The sequence below is a fragment of the Bos mutus genome, chromosome 2, assembly GCF_027580195.1.
Source record: "Bos mutus isolate GX-2022 chromosome 2, NWIPB_WYAK_1.1, whole genome shotgun sequence".
Taxonomy (NCBI): Eukaryota; Metazoa; Chordata; class Mammalia; order Artiodactyla; family Bovidae; genus Bos; species Bos mutus.
In genome coordinates, this window is record NC_091618.1 from 13,987,687 (window position 1) to 13,998,041 (window position 10,355).

At 57.8% G+C, this 10,355-nt stretch overlaps 1 protein-coding gene across 7 annotated transcripts; it reads left to right on the forward strand.

Moving 5' to 3' along the window:
- The first annotated feature begins 538 nt into the window (after positions 1–538).
- HCRTR1 (hypocretin receptor 1) lies at positions 539–10,236 on the forward strand. Of its 7 annotated transcripts, XR_011467143.1 has the most exons (11): positions 539–1,211; positions 1,346–1,431; positions 1,897–2,203; positions 2,356–2,696; positions 2,878–3,056; positions 4,421–4,664; positions 5,022–5,137; positions 6,750–6,976; positions 8,040–8,161; positions 8,755–8,967; positions 10,046–10,181. XR_011467143.1 is itself a non-coding variant. In XM_070384440.1 (10 exons), the coding sequence occupies exons 4-10, from the start codon at positions 2,498–2,500 to the stop codon at positions 10,234–10,236; spliced, it is 1,278 nt and encodes a 425-aa protein (XP_070240541.1). In that variant the 5' UTR covers positions 539–1,211; positions 1,346–1,446; positions 1,897–2,203; positions 2,356–2,497. The 7 variants fall into 7 exon arrangements, 6 of the variants coding, with proteins under 6 accessions (XP_070240541.1, XP_070240536.1, XP_070240551.1 ...); XM_070384440.1 differs by lacking the exon at positions 8,755–8,967 and having other exon boundaries at positions 1,346–1,446; positions 10,046–10,236; XM_070384435.1 differs by lacking the exon at positions 8,755–8,967 and having other exon boundaries at positions 10,046–10,236.
- Positions 10,237–10,355: the final 119 nt, after the last annotated feature.

Here is a 10,355-nt window from a genome sequence, read left to right on the forward strand (position 1 = left end):
GCTTCCTTCTCTTTAAGTCTCTACATCCCTGCTCTTGGAGACTGTCCTGACGTCCTGGTTGAATCAATCTGTCCTTCTGTGCCCCAGCAGCTCTGTCACACTGTAGAGGACTTGCCTGGCTGTGAGCCCACCTGCCTCCAGCCAGCCTGGGCACCTCTGTCTGGCAGAGGAGGATAGACCTGGAGAACTGGGCAGGTTTGAATCCCAGCTCGGCCTCTGCTGTGTGACCCTGGACAAGTCACTGAACCACGTGAGTCCAGGGTCCTTATCTGTGCAATGGGGTGGTGAACAGCCGCCTCACCGGGTTGATGTGAAGATTAGATGGGATCATGCATGGCGGGGACTGTGCAAATGGCAGCTGTAATATTCTAGCTCATTGCCTGACACACAGCTGAGAAAACGTTTGTGGAATTCATCAGCCCCTCTGCTCCCCTGAGTGCTGCCCCCATCTATCCTTCCTGTCTTGGGAGGGGTGAAGCAGTCATGAACAGAAAGGACTGGAGGGCAGATAGAATCAGAGGTTGGGAGATGGGCAAGTAGGGTCTCCAGGCATCTCTGGGAGCCCACTGCTCCAGCAACAGCTGAAGCCTGGCAGGAGACCGTGCAGGCGACGCTCTCGCACCCTGGTCACCCACCTGTGCCATCATCCTCGTCAGCTAGGTGAGGCAGCGGGCAGAGGTGGAGCTGGGACCCACCTCCAGCACTGTGGCTCTCCGAAGCTGCCCGAGGGCCCATCGGCACACAGTAGGTGCGCTCTGAATGCAGCGTAGGCGGAGGCAGGAATGTTGAATGCATGCGAACATAATGAATGAACGGGTGGACACATGAATGAAGGTGGGATGGACGCGTGAAGTCGTGAGCTGGGAGGGACGAGCCTCTCCCTCCGCCCTCTGAGACTCGGGGGTTGGGAGACCCGCAGCCGAGACAGGCTGGGGGCCCCCCTCCCCGCCCTGCCCCTCCCGCCCCGGCCCCCCCTCCCCGCGGCGCGCAGCTCCGCGGAGCCCGCGCCCAGCCACAGCCCGCGCCTGAGCCGGCGCTCGTGCCCAGCCGAGCGAGCCCAGACAGCGCAGCCTAGGGAGGGGGCTGCCCCAGCCCGGTGCCCTGCCCCCAGACCCGGGCCCCGGAGACCGGTCTTCCGGTAGGGGAGGCGAAGTCCCGTTGCACGATCGGGGGATCAGCAGCCGAGGACGCCCAGGTCCCAGAGCCAACAGGTGCGGGGCTTGGGGACCCCTGGGCCCGGGGTGGGCGGCTCCAGAGGACCCTCGGCGGAAGCCAGGGGTCTCGGGAGCTATGACCTAGGTGCTGGGAGGTTGGTCCCCAGCAGGCTCTGACCTCTTTCCGTCAGGTTCCTAAAGAACCCTTCGCGCTCTCGCTCCCCGGACCGCCGCCCCACAGCCTCCGAGATGCAGTGAGGTCCCGCTGGGGAAGCAGGTCCGTCGGCGCCCGGTGGGGATCTAAAGGAGACCCCTCATGCTCTTCCGGGGGTCTCCAGGGATCCGCAACCCTCCTACACACATCCGGGGTCGTCCCGGCTCAGCTTGAGGGGAGGAGGGGTCTGAGCGAGGAAGGAGCAGCGGGGTGCGAGGCCGGATTTATGAATGAAGAGGGCGGCCGGCGCGCCGGTCCAGCGACCCCTGGCGGCCGCCGGGGCTCATCGCGGTCGAGGGATTCAAAGCGGGGACTATCTGGGGCCGGGGGTGCTGACCCGCTCAGCCCCTGGGCCTGGGGCTCTCCCCTCGCTTTCAGGGAGGCTGTCAGCTCCTCCCTGCACCTCCACCCACACCGTGTGTGTGCGTGGGTGTGTGTCCACCTGGGAGGGTCTGGCAGGTCTGGTGGGCGGGGCCTGGGTCTCTGAAAGCCTCCCTTGATCATTTTTTTTACAACCCCAAAATTCAGGCCCGTGAACTGACTCAGGAGAGGTGTTTGCAACCAGGATGGCTTCTCCTTCCTAAGCTGTGGTGTTTGGTGGACTCAGACAGACCATAGTGGCCTTTTGACCTTGAGCAAGGGGCTCAACCTCTCTGAGCTTCTGTCTCTTCTGCAAAGCGGAGCTCTTAATAGTGGTAACCCACAACGGCGAGGAAGCCAGCCAGTTTCTGGGTAAAACCCTTGGTGTTCATTAAAGCTGATTTCTCCTCACGGGCCCTGTGAAGCAGGTTCAGTTATTACTGTACGAGATAGATGGGGAAACCAAGGCTGAGAGGTGAGTTGACCAATTGGTATGAAGTGGGGATGCAAGGCTTTCTCCAACCATTTCAGGCTCATCCTAACCCACGATTGTGAGAATTGAGAGGGCTTATCTGCACGTAACCCAGCACATTCCCTAATATTCCCTTTCTTCCTTCCTTCTTTCAGAAGGTTTGGGGCTGGGACCCTAAACACCTGAGTGCAAGACTGGCCCCCCTCCACCGAGGGAAGTGGGCTGAAGCCTGGCCCAGGCGCACCCCTCCCTGGGGAGAGCCTGGGATGCCCTTCAGCCTTAGTGGCTCCTGAGCTCATGGAGCCCTCAGCCACCCCAGGGCCCCAGATGGGGGTCCCCACGGAGGGCAGGGAACGGTCCCCGGAGCCTCCAGACTATGAAGACGAGTTTCTCCGCTATCTGTGGCGTGATTATCTGTACCCGAAGCAGTACGAGTGGGTCCTCATCGCAGCCTACGTGGCTGTGTTCTTCGTAGCCCTGGTGGGCAACACACTGGGTAGGTCTCCAGGTCTCTGGGAGTGCTGCGGGGTCCCCCTGGGGACTGGGAGGGGTCCTGGGCCTCACTTCTCTCCCCAGTCCCTCCTGGGTAGTGTGGGGAAGGGTCTCGCTGCAGGGGCCCGGCTGGACTGGGCGTGGCTCTGCCTCCAGCCTCACTTCTTCCCCTGCTCACCCTGCAGTGTGCCTGGCCGTGTGGCGCAACCACCACATGAGGACGGTCACCAACTACTTCATCGTCAACCTGTCCCTGGCCGACGTGCTGGTGACGGCCATCTGCCTGCCGGCTAGCTTGTTAGTAGACATCACTGAATCCTGGCTCTTCGGCCATGCCCTCTGCAAGGTCATCCCCTATCTACAGGTGAGCTCCGCCTGGGTGACCCTCGTGATCCCTCTGACACACCAAGCACAACAACCATGGCCTTGCTAGATCTCAGGGACCCTTAGTCTTTACTTTCAGATGGTGGCTCACTACCTCAACAGGGTTATGCTCTGCTGTCAGCAAGGGCAGGCTACCAGGCCTGACACTTAAGGACACAGACACAGCCCCAAGTATGGATACAGAGATCCCCTCCAGGTCACACCCGCAGACATACACACAGTCATTTGGGGACACATGTACAGTCACCTCCAGGCACACAGGCACACCGTGGAGGCGACAGACACAAGCTTGCTGTGACAGAGCACTGGGTCTGCTCCCTGATCCAGAGGTAGGGCAGATTTGAGGGGGCCTGCTGGAAAGAGTCTCCTCCCCTTCCCTCCCCTCCCACCCCTGGCCAGGGCCTTCCCTTTCCCAGTGGTGAGAATCAGGATACCCAGTGGGGTTGGCGGGATGGAAGGAGGATTGGCCAGAGGCCAGGGTTTCATTCCTTGCCTCCCTATACCCCAGAAGGCAGGGGGCACTCCTGGAGCCAGTGCCCACCTGCATCTTTGCCTCCCAGAATGAGGACTCTTTTCCCTTACAGCCTGGGGAAAGGGATGAAATCCCAGGGCAGAGAGAATGCCTCTTGGTTTTCCCATTATATTGAGGTTTTTCCAGTCAACTGATTAACTCCGGCCACCCTGAAAATAAAGACAGGCAGGTGAGGAAATTCACCTAAGGCAAGTTATTTAACCTTTCTGTTCTTCAGTTTCCTCATCTGTACCTTGGAGGTAAGAGTACTCACCTTGTGGGTCATTGTGAGGGTCCTGAGAACAGTGTCTGGCACGTGGTTATTTCCAGAAGTGTAAGTTAGTACACCTGCTATGTGCCAGGTCTCAGGCTGGGTGTTCTCCACCCATAATTTCATTTATTCTAAAAAGAATCCTGCCAGGATGATATATTCTCATTCTGCAGATGAGGCTCAGAGAGGGTAAGTGATTTGACCAAATCTACCCTGGCAGTAAGGCTTCCCTTGTGGTTCAGATGCCGAAGAATCTGCCTGAGACCTGGGTTCGATCCTTGGGCTGGGAAAATCCCCTGGAGGAGGGCATGGCATTCACAGGAGTATTCTTGCCATGGAAAATCCCATGGACAGAGGAGCCTGGCGGGCCACAGTCCATGGGATCACAAAGATTCGGACATGACTGAGTAACTAAGCATAGCACAGCACCCAGGCGTAAGTGGTGGAGTCAGGATCAGCATTGCACCTGGATGCCTGGTATTTCTGGGCTCTGAGCTCCATCACTCACCCCATGTCTCCGGGTGGCCCCCAAAATGACTGACATTGTGTCCCCATGGGGCAGGCCGTGTCTGTGTCCGTGGCAGTGCTGACCCTCAGCTTCATCGCCTTGGACCGCTGGTATGCCATCTGCCACCCTCTGCTGTTCAAGAGCACTGCCCGGCGTGCCCGGGGCTCCATCCTGGGTATCTGGGCTGTGTCGCTGGCCGTCATGGTGCCCCAGGCTGCGGTCATGGAATGCAGCAGTGTGCTGCCCGAGCTAGCCAACCGCACCCGGCTCTTCTCCGTCTGTGATGAACGCTGGGCTGGTAAGAGCGGGAGCCTTGGGAGGGCACCTGAGGTGGGCACCTCTGGGATACATACCCAGCGGTAGACATCTCTCAGGGCACTTTTGCAGTGGACACCCCCGGGTGTGGCTGTCTCAGGAGGACACTCTAAAGCAGGCATCTACCAGGGTTACCTCCAGGTTGGGTACCTTCTCTAGGGTCAACATCTGTGCCAGGGTTCCTCCAGGATGGACACCCATGAGCTGGGTAACTCCAGGGTCTCTCTGCCAGGGCTCTGCATGGGGCTGAGCTTCTGGCTTTGGCTCTAGTCGGGGCAGGGTGGTATTGCCAAGCGGGGCAGGCTGGGGGCCCAACCCTTCTATGTCTTGGCTCCTGCAGATGATCTCTACCCCAAGATCTACCACAGTTGCTTCTTCATCGTCACCTACCTGGCCCCGCTGGGTCTCATGGCCATGGCCTATTTCCAGATCTTCCGCAAGCTCTGGGGCCGCCAGGTGAGGCCCACTCTGGTGTCACTGTCTGGTCTGGGAGGGCACAAGGGTCCTCATCTGAGGGAGTACACAGTTCTCTGCCTTCAGAACATGCCGTTCTGGCTGCACCCAGAGAGGCAAGGCCTAGGGACACACTCCAGGCCAGAAGTGCGAGTGCCGGCCCTGGAACCAAAGTGACTGACACTGTCGTAGTGTCAGTAGTTATCACGCCGGGCACTCCCAGCCAGTCTTGTATCCTCTCCACCACCAAACATTATCCCCAACTCCATATATGAGAGAACTGAGACCTAGAGAGGCAAAGCAACTTCTCCCAAATCCTTCACAGTGAGTGGAAGAGCAGGACTAAAACCCAGGTCTGGGGGTTCCAGTGCTCGGTGCAGGGCCTCAGCAACAGGAATTGTACCTCTGTGCTGCTTCCCAGTTACGCACTTGGCTTGCAGTGTCTTCACAACATTAATATTTAACCGAAGAAGCAATATTACCCACAATACAAACGCTGAGTAAGGGCGACCAGTTCCACAGCCAATGAGTAACAGCCTTCCTGGTTCCAGAGCCTTCCTTCTCTCCTCTATTACTAACTGACCGACAGCAAGTTCCATGGGGTGGGGGGTGGGGGTGGCGTTTGCCAAGGGAGGGGGTGCTCCGTGGCAGTGGCACTTGTGGGGGTGAGCCCTGCATCAGGGCCTGGACAGGGAGAGGATGCCAGCCTGAACACGAGCAGGCTTGTGGTCCACCAACACTTGCCATCTGCTCCTCACAGTCCCCCAGTCAACAGGAACAAGTGCAGAGTGAGAGAAAGTCACTCAGTTGTGTTCGACTCTTTGTGACCCCATGGACTGTACAGTCCCTGGAATTCTCCAGGCCAGAATACTTGAGTGGGTAGCCTTTCCCTTCTCCAGTTCTGATATAGATTCTCAAACATTGTGCAAAGTGAAAGTTGCTCAGTCCTGTCTGACCAACAGGAAACACGAAGGCTCAGAAAAGAAAAGTGAGTCACATACCAAGGTCACACAGCTCATGAACGGCTGGGCCGGCCCTAGACCCCAGGTTTCCTGAACTCTAGCCCCATGCCCTTCTGCTGTAGGGTGATTCAGGTGTCTAGTGTGGGAGAGGCTGTGAAGGTTTCTGTGCTGCTCCAGGAGCCCAGAATCATCAGAGGCCTACAGGCACCGACCTAGGCTGGGACCTGTGCTCTGAGGCCCAGGCCATTCCATGCTGCCCACCTGTTCACCCCTTGCTCGGGCCTCCTAGAGTCAGGCATGGGCCAGGGGAAGGCACAACTCACCACTGAGGAAGATGGATGGGTAGCTAGGAGGATGTTCAGGCCCCAGGCTGTGACTTGGGGACTTGTCGAGCGTCCCCTACCTCATCTATAACTAAAGGCCAATAACATGTTCCCAAGAGGTATATTGTGGGAGGGCTCACAATGAGCTAATGGAAAAACGGAAGTATACTCAAGTCCAGGATATTGGTCTTTATCATCATTATTAGTTCCTTCCTACTGCAAGGGTTTGGTCCCTTGCTCACTTCTGCCCTGCCCCAGAGTCCAGCCCAGCTAAGCAGAACACCCCTCCCAAGGTGCTGTACCCACAACTGCTGTCTGTGTGCTGGACAGATCCCTGGCACCACGTCAGCCCTGGTCAGGAACTGGAAGCGGCCCTCAGTCCAGCTGGAAGACCAGGGGCAAGGCCTGGGTGCAGAGCCCCAGCCTCGGGCCCGCGCCTTCCTGGCCGAGGTGAAGCAGATGCGGGCTCGGAGGAAGACAGCCAAGATGCTGATGGTGGTGCTGCTGGTCTTTGCCCTCTGCTACCTGCCCATTAGTGTCCTCAACGTCCTCAAGAGGTGAGAGCACATGGGGAGCGGCTGGGGTGGGGAGAGGTGGTGGAGTCAAGGGAAAGGAGAGTTCTCGGCTTTAGAGAAAGAATGGGCCCACCGCTCACTCACTGTGTGACCTTGGGGCAGTTGTTTCTCTTTTTTGAGCCTCAATCTCCTCATCTGTAAAATGGGAAGAATAACCCGCCTGCCTCCTAAGGCTATCATGAAAATCCTCTCATCTGTTCACTCAGTCATCAGGTTGTAGGGGCTGGGAACAGAGTGAACAGGTGCAGGGTACAATGTCCTGCCTTGGTGGAAATGACATCTGGTGGACAAGAATGGACATATTAATATATTACAATGTCAGCCAGCAATAACTGCTAGGAAGAAAAAAATAGGGAAAGGGGATAAAAAGTGACAATGACTGAGATTGGTGGCGGTTTTTAAAAATCTTTAAGATGTAATGGTTTTTAAAAAAGGCCTGAGAAAGTGACATTTGGCAGAGACTTGAAGGAAGGGACGACACCCATGGGTGTCTGGAAGAGCAGAGGCCGTGGTGGGGTGGGGGTGGGGAGGGCCAAATACCGGGCCGTTCCACAATGTGAGACAATCTGAGCGAGAGTTTGTGCTCCGCCACTTCCCGGCTGTGTGATCTTGGGCACATCACTTTGCTTCTCTGAATCTGTTTCTCTATTTGAAAATCGGATGATGTCTATGACTCACCATGCTGCTGTGAAGACAGATGATAAAGGGGAAGGGGAGCCCCAGGGGATCGGACGGTCGGTGACGGAGCAGAGGTGCCCTGGCTCCTGCCCCTAGGCCCACTTCGGCCATACACTCTGTGTTCAAGAACCCCAAACTGTGGTCAGGACCCTAGACCCAGAGGCCCAGGAAAAGGCCATCTGGTGAACAGAAGGGACCGTGGGACTCCTGTACTTTACAGCCATTCATGAGCTGTGTGACCTTGGACAACTCACTTTCCTTTTCTGAGTCTTGGTTTTCCTGTATGCTAGATGAGGATGGTGACTCCTGCCCAACAAAACACACACACACACCCTGTTTCTGAGTGTCCTGCCCCTCCCGGTCCTAGGGTGTTTGGGATGTTCCGCCAAGCCAGCGACCGGGAAGCTGTCTATGCCTGCTTCACTTTCTCCCACTGGCTGGTGTATGCCAACAGCGCTGCCAACCCCATCATCTACAACTTCCTCAGTGGTGAGTGGACTGGGGACGCAGAGTAACAGAGGGTGGCAACAGTCCCCAGGACGGCAGTCTCTGCATCTCCACTCCAGGCTGAATAAAGCCTGGGAGGATACACCTGCTCCCTCCTGGGGACTGTGACCCTGCTCTGGGCACCCCCACTCAGGGGGAACACCTGGCCCCACCCAGGAGCCCTGGTTTGAGTGGGAGACAGGCCACACTCCCAGTAGTGGCCGAAGAAGGTGTCCAGCACCTGGATCCAGTTTTGCAGATGATGCAGACCAGTGGGTGGGCGGGAGCGCTGCGGGAGGGCCAGCTCACCTCCACCCCTGCCTGACACATGCAGAGCAGGACCACGGATCAGCCAGTCTGGTTGACACAGGCTCCAGATGGAGCCCCTGTCTGAAAAGGTGACTGCATAATCAAGGCATGGGAGGAAGGGAGGGCCACCAGCAGAGGCAGCCCAGAGCCAGGAAGTGGCTTCCCCATGCCCAGCTAGACACATACTGGCAGTATGGCCAGGATCTGGAGGGGCTACCCCTGAATCCACCTGCCTCCAGCACCAGCCCTGTCACTCTCCAGGCATCTGTGGTCCCCTCTCCCTGCAGGTCTCCTCTCCCAGCTGTCCCACAGCCCCCACCCGCCTCCACTACCTCCCAGCCTCAGGGTGGAAAGGCCCCACCCCGGCCCCCGCCTGGGCTCAGCAGAGTGTGACTCACCAGACCTCTGACTTGGACCAGGCCTGAGAACCAGATGACTCTTCAAGCCTGGACACAAAACGATTTTTGCGAAAACGTTGAAAAGTTAAAGAAGGGGCCAGGGTCAGTATCTTAGCCTTCACCGAGACTAAAGAATTACTTAACAAAGGCTAGCCACTGGTTTCCGGCTCAGAGAACAGAAATGAGCATGTGCTGGAGAGCATTCCTTAACTGACTCTACATTTACTGAGAGCCTACTCTGTGTTGGGGGCTTCCCTGGTGGCTCAGACGGTAAAAAAAATCTGCCTGCGATGCAGGAGACCTGGGTTTGATCCCTGAGTTGGGACAGTCCCCTGGAGGAGGGCATGGCAACCCACTCCATTATTCTTGCCTGGAGAATCCCCATGGACAGAGGAGTCTGGCAGGCTACAATCTATGGGGTCGCAAAGAGTCAGACACAGCTGCGTGTCTAAGCACAGCACTGTGTGCTCAGCCCTCTGCTGGGCACCAGCGTGGCTTGCCAGTGGTGAAACGTGGTTGTTCAGTTACAGCAGTCTATTGCCTGGGGTCCTCTGGCTGCACAGGTGGTCGTGGTGGTCCCTCCTTCCCCACTGTTCCCCCACTCTCAACTTTAAGTGAAGGGCTTTAGAATTAGAACGGGGTCCAAATTCTACATGGTGACAGGCCAGCGGACCTGGGTGTCTCATCAGTGGAGTGAGGAGGATGAAGGACTCGGGCCCCTCAGGGTGCTGGGGTGAGCTGGATGACGAGCCCAGGCACCAGGCACAGCGCCTCGTTTGAGGGCCACTGCTGTGGTCATCTTCACCACTGTGGGGCAGAGGTGGGCAAAGCCTAGCCACAGATGGTGAGCCCTGAGCCCCTTCACCTACACGCCGGCCGGGGCGGAGGTGACCTGAGGTCCCTGAGCCAGACGCCACGTTTTGAGCCGGGCTCAGAGCCAGGGCACTGTCAAGGAATCAGATGAAAATTGCATTTCTCCTTGGGAATCTGCTCCAGGGCCTATCCTCTCTCTACCTGGCAGGGGCGAGGTTGCCTTGGGGCTGTCTCCTGCCTGGGGCTACCCTTCCTCCCCCCACCCCTTGCCCCGTTCACAGGCAGCTTGGCTTGAGCTATGTCGGTGTTCCTGGGCCGAAGCCCATCTCTGTCTGCTTATGGCTGTGTCTTCTGTCTCCCAACCAAGGCAAATTCCGGGAGCAGTTTAAGGCTGCCTTCTCCTGCTGCCTGCCTGGCCTGGGTCCCTGCGTCTCTCTGAAGGTCCCTAGCCCTCGCTCCTCTGCCAGCCACAAGTCCTTGTCCTTGCAGAGCCGGTGCTCCGTCTCCAAAGCCTCGGAGCATGTGCTGCTCACCAGCGTCACCACGGTGCTGCCCTGAGCGGGCGCCAGGCTGGTGGCTCTAGGGGGGCATGCAATCTGTCCTCTGCCTGGGCTGCTCCTCTGGCTCTTGGGGGCCCGCCCCACGACTCGTGGAAAGACTGCTGGTTGCAGTGTGAG

Bases quoted from the DNA above. Each gene is read 5' to 3' on its own strand.
- HCRTR1 (XM_070384440.1), top strand. From the start codon at position 2,498: ATGGAGCCCTCAGCCACCCCAGGGCCCCAGATGGGGGTCCCCACGGAG. The intron at 3,057-4,420 runs GTGAGCTCCGCC...CCCATGGGGCAG, and splicing joins AGGTCATCCCCTATCTACAG to GCCGTGTCTGTGTCCGTGGC. The intron at 4,665-5,021 runs GTAAGAGCGGGA...TGGCTCCTGCAG, and splicing joins CTGTGATGAACGCTGGGCTG to ATGATCTCTACCCCAAGATC.